Below are 14953 nucleotides of genomic sequence, written 5' to 3' on the forward strand. Positions count from 1 at the left end.
CTCACCCAAAGTGGGAGACGCTGGTTACTTCAGAAAATTAGAAGTTGGTGCTTCTGACGACAAGAATGAAGATGTGATACAGAGTTGAATTAATTATCCTGTTCCCTGCATATACAAAGTCACTTCAGTCGTGTGTAACTCTGTGCGACCCCATGGACTGGAGCCCACCACGCTCCTCTGTCATAGGATTCTCCAGGCAAGAATACTGGAGTGGGTTGCCATGCCCTTCTCCAGGGTGTCTTCCTGACCCAGGGATCAAACCTGCATCTCTTAGGACTCTGGCACTGATAGGCAGGTTCTTTACCACTAGCGCCACCTGGGAAGCCCTCTCCTGTTCCCTAGTGTCCAGGAAATAAAATGTACAAGAAATACTTATTTCTTTGTTTTCTTTGAATCAAATTACCTCTGATCCTGCACTGGGCCTATGGAAAATTCAAATGAAAGTGTTATTTTTCACCCCCAGTTATGACCTCCCTTCACTCCCCCAATCCTAGAGTCACAACAGAGTTAGAGAAGCTTACTGACAGGTATAGGCTCTCTAATCTCCACGTCATCATTGTACAAGCCTGCTCTATATCTTCTCTTAAAGTCCCTGCCTCTCTGCTTCTATGCCAAGAAGAGAGCATAGAAACCTTCCAAAGGTCGAAGGATGCTTTGCTCCCTAGGGTGCAGTCATCTCATCTGAAGTCGAGCCACCTTCCTGAAAAAAGGAACATCCTGAAGGAGGCTCAGATGTTCACTAATTATGGACCTGTCAATCTCAGTTTCTCTCTTCTGATTTTCAAAACAATTCTTTTTTCTTCTGGCATCCAAAGTAGACTGCGTACAATGTTTTCATTTAGCTTAGGTTTTTATAATAGACCACAAGAGTAAGTAAATTCCTTCAAGGAATTTCAGCTTTCCACCCTACGAAAACTCTCCTTCTTTCTCCACCCCTCTTCAGATACTGGTTTTTTTTTCCTCCTTTCTTTTTCTGGTATAATATATATCATAAAATCTCCCATTTAACCATTTAAAAGTGTACAGTTGTGTGGCTAGGTTACATTGTTGGGCACTCCAAAGATTTACTGAGGGTCTGGTGATCTGACTGAAGCAGGGGAGGGTTGGAAATATAGGAAGAAATAACTATTGTATTTAAAACATTTTTTTTCCTGTTCTTTAAGGAATGGGGCAAATTCAAATGGGATCCCATAATGGGTGATTCTGAGTAGCTAAGAGGCATCATTAGGATTCTAGACACTAATGGGAAAAAAGATGATGCAGACAAAGGGTGATTGTAAGGAATTTTCTAAGAACAGTGAACACAAACTTCGTCTGTCTCACAATACTCATAATACCATTTAATGTATCTGGGGAAGGAAAAATGAAGAATTTTTCTTCATTTTGCCTTCTACCAGGATCAGAACAGTGTTCTTGAATCTTGTTTGGGAGTGAATAACTTCGATAGGTCTCAAATCAAAAGGAAAAGTTTAATTTTATGAACTGCAATAATGCCTAAGCAATGTGTTACTAAAGAATGCAATCCATAGAAGAATTACTATTAAATGTCTTAGAATTCTTAAGAATTGCATGTGAGTTGCAGGATTTAAGGGGTGGAAAGGCCTGCATGAAGGGCATCAAAATAAGCCCACAAGATTTAGCACTGGCTTGGCCTACAGGTTTCTTCTAGGAATTCGAAGAATTCGTATCCATTTACGTGTTCCCAAATATTTAAGTGCCTACTCCGTGTGAGGCACTGAAATACAACAGTGAACTAGGTAAAACAGATTCTTTGCTCTAATAGAGCTTACGTTTAGGTGTATTTTAATTCTGAATCATGAATCCAAGCGCACAATACATTGAATAAAGCAGTCAACCATGGGAACCGTAGTTCTTCACAAGCTGCAGCAGAAGTCAGCATTTTATTAGTAAATTTGCTTTTTAGTTCCTCTTCACTTTCTGCCATAAGGGTGGTGTCATCTGCATATCTGAGGTTATTGATATTTCTCCTGGTAATCTTGATTCCAGCTTGTGTTTCTTCCAGTCCAGCGTTTCTCATGATGTACTCTGCATTTAAGTTAAATAAGCAGGGTCACAATATACAGCCTTGACGTACTCCTTTTCCTATTTGGAACCAGTTTATTGTTCCATGTCCAGTTCTAACTGTTGTTTCCTGACCTGCATACAGATTTCTCAAGAGGCAGGTCAGGTGGTCTGGTATTCCCAATCTCTTTCAGAATTTTCCAGTCTTATGGCAGAAAGCAAAGAGGAACTAAAAAGCCTCTTGATGAAAGTGAAAGTGGAGAGTGAAAAAGTTAGCTTAAAGCTCAACCTTCAGAAAACGAAGATAATGGCATCCGGTCCCATCACTTCATGGGAAATAGATGGGGAAACAGTGGAAACAGTGTCAGACTTTATTTTTTTGGACTCCAAAATCACATGAAATTAAAAGACGCTTACTCCTTGGAAGGAAAGTTATGACCAACCTAGGTAGCATATTGAAAAGCAGAGACATTACTTTGCCAACAAAGGTTCGTCCAGTAAAGGCTATGGTTTTTCCTGTGGTCATGTATGGATGTGAGAGTTGGACTGTGAAGAAGGCTGAGCGCCGAAGAATTGATACTTTTGATCTGTGGTGTTGAATAAGACTCTTGAGAGTCCCCTGGACTGCAAGGAGATCCAACCAGTCCGTTCTGAAGGAGATCAGCCCTGGGATTTCTTTGGAAGGAATGATGCTAAAGCTGAAACTCCAGTACTTTGGCCACCTCATGCGAAGAGCTGACTCATTGGAAAAGACTCGGATGCTGGGAGGGATTGGGGGCAGGAGGAGAAGGGGACAACAGAGGATGAGATGGCTGGATGGCATCACCGACTTGATGGATGTGAATCTGAGTGAACTCCGGGAGTTGGTGATGGACAGGGAGGCCTGGCGTGCTGCGATTCATGGGGTCGCAAAGAGCCGGACACGACTGAGCGACTGAACTGAACTGAACTTTCTGTTCTTGGATGCTGGGTCTACTTAATTCTTAAAAGGGATGGGGGAGAGATGTGAAGATATTTCTCGCCGAAAATCTACACAGCCTTGGTGTTTGGGTTCGGAAACTGTGAATTACACGTGCGGCACCGAATTAACCCTACTTAACAAGCGAACAGGATGATAGAAGAAAAACTACTCCATCAGAGCCCTCAGAAGGGTCAGAGACTCTCAGCCAGCACGAGAAAACCAAAGACTACAACTCCCGCAAGCCCTTGCGATTCCACCCACCCGGGTAACTTCGAAGCAAGGGAAAGGCAGGAGGGATGTCGGGCGCGCTCCTTGTTACGTCATTAGCGTGCGACTCCAAGATAAAAAACCGGTCTGGACTACAAAAGCATGGCAGCTGCTGAGGCGGCGGCGGCGGTGGTGTTGTCGTCCTTTCTGAAAGCAGACCCAGCCCCAGTCCCCGAAAGTGCAGGGACAGCTGCAGCAACGGCCGCCACATCCTCAGCGATGGCTGCAGCCGCGGCGGTTGCGGCCGCGGCCAGGACCGGATCCGAGGCCAGGGTCTCCAAGCCCGCGTTGGCTACTAAGCTGTTGTCCCTGAGCGGCGTGTTCGCTGTGCACAAGCCCAAAGGGCCCACTTCAGCCGAGTTGCTGAATCGGCTGAAGGAGAAGCTGCTGGCAGGTACTGCAGCCGGGTGGGGACCAGGCGGAGGCCATGCGGTCGCCGTGAGAGCGGAAGCTGCACGGAGCATGCTAGGCTTTTTGCCCTTTCAAGGCTCAAGTGATAAAAGGAAGGGAAAGGGAGAACGACCACTGTGTAAACTCTGGACAGAAATCTGGAGCATCTCCGGCTAGGACTTGTCCTAACGTGAACTCCTGTAGTCTAGTTGGCAGTTGTCGTTCTCAAGGGGAAAAAAAAAAAAACAAGAAAAAAAAAAACACAAAAAACAAAACCTACACACCCACAAATAAACTTCTGCTCTTGGGCATGCAGACCAATTTTCTGTAATCTAATCCCTCAGAAACCTTTTGTTTGGCTCACATAAGTGAACTGTACCCAAATGAATCACTGGCTCTCTACACTCCAAAGCTGCTTTCTTAAAAATATGTTGGAAATGTAGATATTACTTAACCAAGTCTTAACACTGTTTTTCACAGAGTGGACATAAGAATTATTTAAAGTCCCTTGCACAGATACAGATTCTAATCCTTACCCTTTCAGAGATAGTGATTCTGAGGGTATGGGGTGTTTTTAGGAAAGTCCATCTTTAAACTGTTGCTCCCAATGATTTTGGTGTAAGCAGTCTATGGACCACATTTTGTTGAACACTATAATTTGGTCACTTCTAAGAGCATTCTTTTTGTTTGTTTGTTTCTTTATATACACTGGGAGAATATTAGAAAATTCTAAAGGATCTCTCAGTTTGTCAATCCAGTAGTTCGTTTCATACAGTGAAATCAAGGAACTTTTAGGTTTTTTTTGACACCTGCAGTAAGCCAGATCTGAAAGACACCAACTCCTCCTTAACTGAGCTCATAGCAGTAATTTCTGTAGCCTTTGGTGATAAAACTATTTAACTAGCTTTTCAAGGCCCTCCAGAGTCTGGCCCTTCCTTATTTTTCCATCAAATCAGTACAGGAAATTTCTTCTTTGAATAGTGTCCCCTGGCAAATGTTACTGCTTCCCTTTTTATTGCAAAAACAAAGTATTCTGGTAGGAATTTGTTAATTAAAACTGACACATTACAGGTTCAGATGTTAGTTGGTAAATTCCTGAAGATATTTAATACCTGTGTTATATCTGCTCATTCTTTTGTTAATACTTTCATTATACTTTGTTATCTGTAAGGATGTTGAAGGAGGTAATTACATCAGGGACAAGCTTTGTGGTGTCGTCATGGAGTTGATTCCGTCATAGAATTGGTTTCCTTTGGCCTTATTTGTTAGCTAAGCTATGGCTTTTTTGTTCCTCAAAGTAATAATTTCTGTTCTTTCTTTTAGATGGGTTTCTCATAGGATTTCTCATAGGATTAAAGCCATAGCCTGGCTTTCTGGTTAATCGGTCTCCAGGAAGTGAAATTTCTTGTTGAAACTTACTTAAAATTGATTGTTTCCGTGCTGTTGCTGAACTGTCTTCTGGAAACCACTCACTGAGAAGTAGACATTCTGATTATTCTCCATCTCTATATTGCTTGTGATTGGCCAATTCGATATTTATGTTAGCTAGACCAGGGCTTTCTAAATGCTATTCTGACTCGTTGTCAGAATTTACCTGGAAGGTTCTCTTAAAGATACAGATTCCAGAACACAACATTCTAATGCCAGCCAGGTTTGACAATTGCTGATTTAGGCCACAGTCAGTTGTCATGGCCCTTATTAATATTCCTTGCCTTTAACTGATTCATCTGGCACTAAAATCTCTGCTCTTCTGTCTTTTTGAATCCTTCAAGGCCTAAAACATAGCAGAATTTTATAGCTAGAAAAGATCTTAGTAAATATTCATCCTTGATGCCAGTGGGGTGAACCAGATTCCAACATAGTAGAGGTCAGGTATCGTCAAACTTGGAAAAAGGGAAAAGCACAAAGGGAAGACAGTAAACTTTAGGGCCTCCATTCTCCAAGCACTGTTAAGTTAAAAATACAAAGAGTTCCCAAAATGTTTCTATAAGTACAGTATGAGAGAGTCATAATGGGTTACAGGTCAAGGTGAAGGGTTTGAAGTCTAGGCCTAGCCTTACAGTTCATGTTAAAGCATATCATCATATCTTTCCAAGCATGGTGACGTCATAATCAGAGAGTAACATTAGGATCGTGTTCCAGACACCGGAGTTCTAACTGACTGCTGCTGTTGCTGCTAAGTCGCTTCAGTCGTGTCCGACTCTGTGCGACCCCATAGATGCAGCCCACCAGGCTCCCCCGTCCCTGGGATTCTCCAGGCAAGAACTTTGGAGTGGGTTGCCATTTCCTTCTCCAATGCATGAAAGTGAAAAGTCAAAGGGAAGTCGCTCAGTCGTGTCCGACTCTTAGCGACCCCATGGATTGCAGCCTACCAGGCTCCTCCATCCATGGGAGTTTCCAGGCAAGAGTACTGGAGTGGGGTGCCATCGCCTTCTCCTCTAACTCACTAAGGTGGTAATTAAGTGGTGATTACAGCCCGGCACATCCTTTTGGCCTTTTCACCTGGCTTCTCCATTGTTGCTCTGCCTTCTCTCCTTACCTTGCTCTGTCCTTGCTTTTCAGTTTCTTGTACTCTGTTTCCCATCTTCTCTGTGTCAGTGGTAAGGCATGCATGCTCAGTCGCTTCAGTTGTGTGGGACTCTTTGCAACCCTATGGACTGTAGCCCACCAGGCTCCTCTGTCCATAGGTTCTCCAGGCAAGAATGCTGGAGTGGGTAGCCATTTCCTTCTCTAGTGGATCTTCCCAACCCAGGGATCAAACCCTGGCCTTTTACATCTCCTGCATTGGCAAGCAAGCTCTTTCTCACTAGTGTCACCTGGGAAGTAAGGAAAGTTTTATGGGTTTGGAAGGATACAGATCAATACAGCTCTTCCTGCTTCTCTCTCCATTCTCATCTGAAGTCCAGTAGCTAGTATTCTCTCAATATATTGTTATATACCATGAAGATGATGATAACAGCATATTGGTATAGAGCTTTGAGTTTTTAAAGCACATTCAGGTAGCATTATTTCATTTTATTCTTTACAATAGGAATATGAGATTGGCCAGGCTGGCATCTTTTGTTTTTTTTCCTGGTCTCTATTTAAAATCTAAATGCTTTGGCGTATAAGTGGCATCTTAAACTGTTACCTTCTTCCCATGTAACCTTTTGGTGAGATTAGCTTCTTTAAGCAATTGGTGACTTTTGACTAGGAGAGGAGGGCAGATATACAGATAGTTTGGGGACTTAGTGTTCTCAGAAGTAACCCTGAATGAGATATACTCCAAATGTTTAGGTAGCTGGAGTGACCAGCAGAGAACACCAGGGAACAAGAGAGATTTTAGAGGTGGAATTGAGGACTTTTAAAACTAGCTGCCTGTGTAAAAACTTCTTCTCATCATCCTCCATCTACCAGCCCACTACTGCCAGGACTTTACTGGATCTTTGTGGATTAGTGTGGATATTTACTCAGTTAAAAAAATTTTTTTTTCCCTTGCAAAATGAGTTCTAGGTTTTCGACAACTAATTTGGGAATACTATTTCTTTGTAATTTAGATAGTGTCTGTATAGTTTAAAGTCTGTTCTTTGTCAGTAATGTTGTTATCAGTTCAGTCACTCAGTCGTGTCCAACTCTTTGCGGCCCCATGGACTGCAGCACGCCAGGCCTCCCTGTCCATCACCAACTCCCGGAGCTTACTCAAACTCAAGCCCATCGAGTTGGTGATACCATCCAACCATCTCATCCTCTGTTGTCCCTTTCTTCTCCTGCTTTCAGTCTTTCCCAGCATCAGGGTCTTTTCAAATGAGTTAGTTCCTATAACCTTAATATATTAAGTTTGTACAATACTTTTTATTTGTTTTGGGTACTCCATCCACACTGCCTCATCCTATAGTAATGGAGACTGTACTTCATTTCTCTAAGTAATTACCTTTTTTTTTTTTTAATCCCAATTACTCTTAAAGAAGCTGGAATGCCTTCTCCAGAATGGACCAAGAGGAAAAAGCAGACTTTGAAAATTGGGCATGGAGGGACTCTAGACAGTGCAGCCCGAGGAGTCCTGGGTAAGAGATATGAATGGAAATTTGATGTAACTGCCACTTATATTAGAAAGCAATATTGATTAAGAACAGACAAAATTGACTAAAGCCATGTCATTTTCAGTCTACTTGAAATATTTCAAATCTACTAGATTTATAGTGCCAGCTTCTCAAGAAGCCCTTCTACAAGGTATAGAAGGCTATTAGAAATAGCCACTTTCGTCTGTGGAGTGTGGTTGGACCTTGAGAAAGGATTTGTATCTGCAGAAAAGAATTAACACAGCAGGCCTGAGTTCACTATCTTTCTGAAGGCCTGCCTGCATCTGGGGACCTGGATTTGGGGTTGAACCCACCCTTCCCCATCCGATAAGCGTGGTTTGGTGTGCCTCCGTGGTTTGTGTAAACAGTGTGGTTTATGCTGGACACCTGCTGTCCGTCTTGGAGTCTGAGATTTTTGTCCTACCATGCAGTGAGAGGGTGCATGGATGACCATTCCTCTCATCCCCTCCAATAAAAACTATGGATGCTGGGTTTCCAATGGGCTCCCTTGAGCAGGATCATTGTACACATGTTATTCCTTTTTCAGTTATGGAAGGAAACAGGATCCAGCTGTGTAAACTTAGGATGTCACTGTAGATAAATCTTAGCCATGGGTGAATCTTTCAGCGTGGGAGAGTCTTGGGGACTCCTGACACAGTATATGACTCTTTTTGTTTTTTTGCCTGTATCTTCAGAAAATGAACCTTACAGTTACTCAGAGGAAGTCACTTTCTCTTGGGAACAGTAGTTGATCGTCTTCCTGCGTGTGGGAGAAGATGGATCGAATTGATTGAGGGGAGAAGAGTCATTTGCCCTTTTTCTTCCACCTCTTTAATTTGTATTTTTTTTTTTTTGCATCTAGTAGAGGTTCTGAGGGAACACCCCAGTGGCTCTGTGGTGAAGAATCCGCCTGCAGTGCAGGATCTGCAGGAAATGCAGGTTCAGTCTCTGGGTGGGGAAGACCCTCTGGAGGAGGGAATGGCAGCCCACTCCAGTATTCTGGGCTGGAGAATCCCATGGACAGAGGAGCCTGGCAGGCAACAGTCCAGAGGGTCGCAGAGTCAGACACGACTGAAATGACTTAGCACACATGCAGAGATCCTGAAGTCTTTCTTTTTAGACTGCTAAAGTGTGTATCCGCAGGATGGGGTATGTTTTTAGATACCTTTTTATAACTGTATCCATAGTCACAGAAATACACATTTGGAATTCTCCCTATTTCCCCCTGCCCCACATACTAGAAACAAACTTTTATTAAACAAGCCTACCTTTTTACATGCCCTGGTGTTTTTTATTTTACTCTATTCCATTTTTTTTTTTTACAATGTTGATCATAATCCCCTAAATTGATTTCATGCTGCCCTAATGGAATGTGACTCATGCTTTGAAAAATACTGTGTTACAGCATCCAATCCATTTTATTAGAGCTAAAATTAGATGCAAATAAAAACAAACCTGATCTAAGCCAGCCAAAGGAAATGGATGCTTATTTAGAAGAAAAGGATAAAATTGGTGAATAAAATTATATTTTTCAAGAAAATTGGAAACAGTATATGATTTGCATTTTCTAAAATTTACAGGTTTTATGTGATGCATGTTGGCAGAAACATCTTTACTTGAGGTTAAAACACATGAAAATTCATTTTCCTGAGTTAGAAGACTTGAATAGGCAAATTCGGACACCTTAACTACTGTTTCTGACCATAATAATTGATAGTCATTTATTGAGCACTTATTGTATGTGAGGTCCCATGGTTAGTGAGTGGTGAGATCAAGAGTTGAACTGGATGTGCTGAGTGTTAAAGTCTCTGCCCTAACCTGGGATGGCAAATAGCTGGCACTCCTGCCTTTGTTCCCCATGTCCACAGCAGAGATTACTAATCAACCACAGCATTCTTTACCATTGCTTCCAGAAGTGGGTTCATGCTTCTTATCAGTTCAGCTCTTCTTGAGTTGACGCCTATTACAGCCTTCCATTTCCTAAGGCGTCCATGCATGCTCAGTCGCTCAGTGGTGTCTGACTGTGACCCCATGGACTGTAGCCCACCAGGCTCCTCTGTCCATGGGATTCTCCAAGCAAGAATACTGGAGTGGGTTGTCATTTTCTCCTCCAGGGGATCTTCCCAACCCAGGGATTGAACTCGTGTCTCCTGTGTCTCCTGCACTGGCAGGTGGATTTGTTAGCACTGAGCCACCTGGGAAGTCCCTTTCTAAAGCAAGAATAGAAGTCCAAGAAGAAAGGGGATAAAATGTGCACTTATTTATGAATAGACCAATTGTATTAATTTATGATTGTTGTTAATCATTGGCATGCAGAAAATAGTAATATTCAGGGTACTGAGTAAAGAAGTTTATTTTTTACCCTAAATCTAAGGGATCTTGTTGAAAGCTTCCATTTTAATATTGTGAAAGGGTGGCATTTGTTAGAGATTTGTGTGAGTGGAAGAAATTGCATTGGAAATAATTTTCTATTTGGAGGCTTAATTTATATTTGATCACACGTGTCCTTCAATGATGATATAGTGTGTTCATATGTCAAAATTATTAACTTTTTTCTTAATACCTGTGATTTCTATTGAGAATAGTTTTTTTAAAAAGTAGACATTTAGTCACAGAATAAGGGAAGTTTGTTGTCTAAATTCTACAGACTGTTAAGCAAAGTTGATTTTTGGTGTATGGTAAAATGAACACTGGGCTGTAATCATCATGAGTTGTATACTGGCTACTTTATTTACTAAGTACGTACACCCTGAGCAAATCCTGTAACCTCCCAGAATTTCAGTTTATCTCTTAAAAAGTGATAACATCTACTATAATTCTCAGAAGGTTTATTGAAATATCTTAGGAAATGTCTATAGTATACTGATATATACTCTACCCTGTGAAGAGCTTTGTAAAAGGGGTTTTTTGTATTGTTGTTGTTTTTAACAAAACTGGACCTAGTAGAAAAATATACTTTTACTTTCAACATTTTAGGCTGTTTTTGCTGTTTTTAGGGGGAAATATTGATGGTAAAGATTTAAGAATTTAGCTGACAATTTAAAATATAATATGAAATTCAGGTTTATAATTCTGTTAATCTATATTTTATATAAGTACTAGAAATATTTATAAAATGTTTTCAAATATTAAATAATTATTACATATAATACATATATATTATATAAAGCATATATATTTCTATAAAGAGGGCTTACAAAATTCTGAAAAATGCTGTGGTAAGCAGAATAATGACTTTGCTAAAGATGTCCATGCCCCAGTCTCCAGAACCTATAAATATGTTAGGTTACATAACAAGGATGTGTTGAAGTTGCACATGGAATTAATGTTGTTGATCAGTTGACTTTAAGAGATATCCTGGAATATCCTGGTGGATCCAGCGTAATCACATGGGTCTTTAAATTGGAAGAGAAGGCAGAAGAGTGTCAGAGAAGATGTGGCAATGGAAGCAGAGATTGCAGTGATGCGATTGCTGGCCTTGATGAGGAAGGGGGTCCTGAGCCAAGGAAGATAAAGAGCCTCCAGAAACTGGAAAAGGCAAGGAACTTCCCCTGGGAAGCCTCTAGATAAAGGTTCTCCCCTCGGGCCTCCAGAAAAGAAGGCAGTGTGTTGACCCTGTGATTTTTACCATAGTAAAAGCCACCTCAGATTTCTGACCTCCAAAACTGTAGGGTAAAAAGTTTGTGTTGTTTTAAACCACTCTGTTGGTAATTTGTTGCACAAGCAGTAGGAAGGTGATATTCAGTATAAATTACTTAAAACGGAACTAAGTTTTGATATACTATTTTGAAGTTTAACTTTAAAACTTAGAAAATTATGGTGAAAAAGGTTAGAAAATACAAGAAAACATCAAGTTGAAAGTAAAAAGTATCCACCTTCCAGCAATAATTATTGTCAACATTGTGGTTATATTTCTCCCTAGCTTTTTGTCTGTGTAGATTTTTTTAATTCAGCTTTTTTATATATACTCTGGGCTTTCCCGGTAGCTCAGCGGGTAAAGAATCCAACTACAGTTCAGGAGACACAGGAGACATGGCTTCAGTCCCTGGGTTGGGAAAATCCCCTGGAGGAGGAAATGGCAAGCCACTCCAGCATTCTTGCCTGGGGAATCCCCATGGACAGAGGAGCCTGGCGGGGTCGCAAAGAGTCAGAAGCAGTTGAGCGCTTGACACAGGAGACTGTATATGTGTACGAGCTGGGTTACTCTCAGATGCCTTCTTGTCTACTGTGGATCACTGAGCCAGCAGAGAAATCGTCATCAGTCCAGCCTTTTCACTATGATAGAGTCAGACACATCAGCCTGCTCTTAACCCTGCATTCTGGTTGATAAAGCCACTGTGCTCATCCTTGTGTCTGAGAATTTGTCAATTTGTTCCTTTTTAGAACACGCTTCTCTCTTGTCTGCATGTTCAAATCCTGTACGTCCTTTAAGGCCTAACTCTGAAGGCCTCAACGAAGCATTCTCTGGACTCTGTTGCCATTTAGAGTGACCTCCTACAGTAGTTATCATCCCTGTGTTCATTTTGACACAATCATGTACTGTTGTATTGTTATTTAATGTTATTCTTTCATTAATTCAGGCAACCTTTTTTTTTTTTTTTGAGCACTTGCAGTTTCCCTCGTCTGTATTGTATTTTGCCCACGAGATTATAAGCCCTTTCAAAGTCAGGATATGTGCTATTCCATTAAAAGTGTTCTTGGGATGGAGTGCCTGGTAGCTGCTTGCAAAATATTGATTGGGGTTTCTTGAATGGAATAAAATTGAATCGAATCTTTGTTATTATGATACAAAGTTTTTGCCTCAGCAGCAGGTGCTCTTATTTGAAGAGTGCTCTGCTCAACAGAGGATCCCTAAGGCAGACCCTTTTTATGTTAGTCCTTGAACCACTGTGACTATCAAAGAAGCTGAGAGGGGCTTTGGGATAGACTTTATGAAGGAACGGGGATGTGCGCTGTGTTTCAAAGGACACACTTTGAATACTTTACTAAGAAGTTGGTACTGTAGGCTTTGGGACCCTATTGAGGATGGTTCAGGAGCTTTGTGCAGTGGAGTTTTCAGAAATGGTAATGAAATGGTATGAATTGGGAGAAGAAGAGGTAGGATGTAGAACAGAGAGGTTGATTTAGGCTGGTGGCGGTGAGAGGAAAGCCTGGATGAGTAAGTTGGCAGGGGGATGAAAGGAAGGAGGTCTGCTGTTAGTCTGGTTGGAATTTTAATTCCAGCATTTACTGGTTGTGAGATACTGGGCAAAGTTCTGAGACTCTTATGCCTCAGTTTCCTCAGCTATCATATAGGGATAATCGTATCCTCTTGTTTTAAGGATTAAATGAGCTAATAAATGGAAAGCACTTAGAGTAGAATTTGATACTTGGTAAACTCACTGGATGATATCTGCCATAAACATCCATGATAATTCATTCAACTTGCCAGTCATTTCTCTTTGTTTCTTATAGTTCTGAATTGTGACGGATGTATTGTATGTGTTCTTTTACAAAATTGTATCCGCTAATGAGAAATACTTCAATTCTTATGAAACTTTGCTTGCTGTTAAGTGAAGAAATGATTACATCTTCTCATCTTTGGCTGGTGAAATGTGTTGTCACAAGGATAATGTTTGAAATTAAGGAGACAAGTGGGCCATTGTACTTTTTATTTGGTCCATGCAAACATATACTCTCCAGACTCATATTTTACCCTGTATTATTCTTTGTGTTGGGTTGATGTGTTATGTTTCTATTTTCTTGATTGTATACTGCTGGGCACTAATCATCTTTAAATGGTTCATTAGTTACGATGATAGCTTTTGCTTTGTTTAATAGTGAACTCTGTTAGAGACTTTATCATCCCAAGATTAACTGTAGCATTTTTTTTTCACTGATGCCCATATAATATTCCAGTGAGTCCTTGGAGATTTTTTCAAAACTTTTTGTTATCTAATTGTCTGGATTGAGGTTTCTAATATTATGTTTCACACTTAGAGAAAGAAAGAAGGTCTCCTCCCCACCCCCACTTCAGAATTTCTTACTTGCATGACAGGTTCAACTGATTGGAGTAATAAGAGCCCTGACTTTATGCTAAATAAGTGCCTTTTCTAACTTTACATATGCCAGGAAACTGTGCCCAGTGTATGTCATAAAGCATATTTTTAAAACCTAGTTTTCACAATAGGATATCATAATATCTCTTTCTTTGATTTGTAGTGGTTGGAATTGGAAGGGGAACAAAAATGTTGACCAGTATGTTATCAGGGTCCAAGGTAAGAATACTGGAATGGTTCTGTTTTTCTTGAATGTTTTCTTAATGGCCTATGTGTTGGATTTTATCAGTTAAAAAATAAACTGTATAACTTGCTTGAATGAGTGTCAATCCTGGGTATTAATCACAGTGTCTATAATCATGAAATCTCAGATTCAAAATATTGAGACTGTAAATTCATAATTGAAAAATAAATTTGACTTATAGAAGCAAAACTTTGTGGTACCTATAATTCTTAAATATATGTGTTTAGTTTTTGTGAGGGTGTTTTTTGTATGTTTCTTTTTGTTTGTATAGTTATATTTCTTAAAGAAAACTTAAAGATCATAAATTCTATTAGTTTTTTTTAAACCTTAGAATTTTTGTAGAAACAATATCATTTGGTAAGCCATGCAGTTTCCAGCAAAAGACATGTTTTGTTCAGTGTTTACAAAATGTTTACTAACTAAAAGAATGGGGCTTCTTAAAGATGATGTTACATCATTCCTTGACTGCATGTAAAAGCATCTTTAAGGCTTTGAATAGGAGAGGGAGGAGGGATTAAGTGGGGACAGGAGGGGTTCTAAACCTGGGCTTTAGGCCTTGAGTGAGAACCCTCACTGAACTGGCAAGGTGGAAGGAGCCCTGAGATGAGTCTAGATGTCAGTGTTTCTCCTCTCTGGGCCTCTTCCAGCTTTAAAAGAGGTAATAATATCTGTATTCTAATTAGCAGCTAGATGCTGGTTATAATAGCTTGGACTTGGGACCAGTGAAAATGGGGAAGATAGGAAATGTGGAAAATGTGGAAGGAAGATTAATAATCCATTAGGAAGGGAAGAATTTCAGCAAGTTCCTGGACTAAACTTTTTACTTGTTTTAAAACCCTTGTTGCAAGCGGGTTATAAATAGTTGGTAAAGTGCTTTCTCGGAGAAGGCAATGGCACCCCACTCAGGTACTCTTGCCTGGAAAATCCCATGGACGGAGGAGCCTGGTAGGCTGCAGTCCATGGGGTCGCTAAG

The 14953-nt window shown here is 40.7% G+C and overlaps 1 protein-coding gene across 6 annotated transcripts in view; it reads left to right on the plus strand.

Annotated features, from left to right (window-relative positions):
- TRUB1 (TruB pseudouridine synthase family member 1) overlaps window positions 1-14953 on the plus strand; it is a 49847-nt gene that overhangs the window by 13349 nt on the left and 21545 nt on the right. For 3 of the 6 annotated variants that reach the window (XM_086378095.1, XM_086378092.1, XM_086378094.1), the window contains exons 1-3: window positions 3279-3644; window positions 7585-7683; window positions 13900-13955. In XM_086378095.1, coding sequence (XP_086234221.1) covers window positions 3353-3644; window positions 7585-7683; window positions 13900-13955 — 447 coding nt within the window. In that variant the 5' untranslated portion in view covers window positions 3279-3352. Of the gene's footprint in view, window positions 1-3255; window positions 3645-7584; window positions 7684-8393; window positions 11236-13899; window positions 13956-14953 lie in introns of those variants that run through there. The other 3 variants (XM_086378096.1, XM_086378091.1, XM_086378093.1) reach the window with 3 other exon arrangements.

The sequence above is a fragment of the Bos grunniens genome, chromosome 26 (assembly GCF_055505025.1).
Source record: "Bos grunniens cultivar Pamir isolate PY7600 chromosome 26, Bosgru_T2T1.0, whole genome shotgun sequence".
NCBI lineage: Eukaryota > Metazoa > Chordata > Mammalia > Artiodactyla > Bovidae > Bos > Bos grunniens.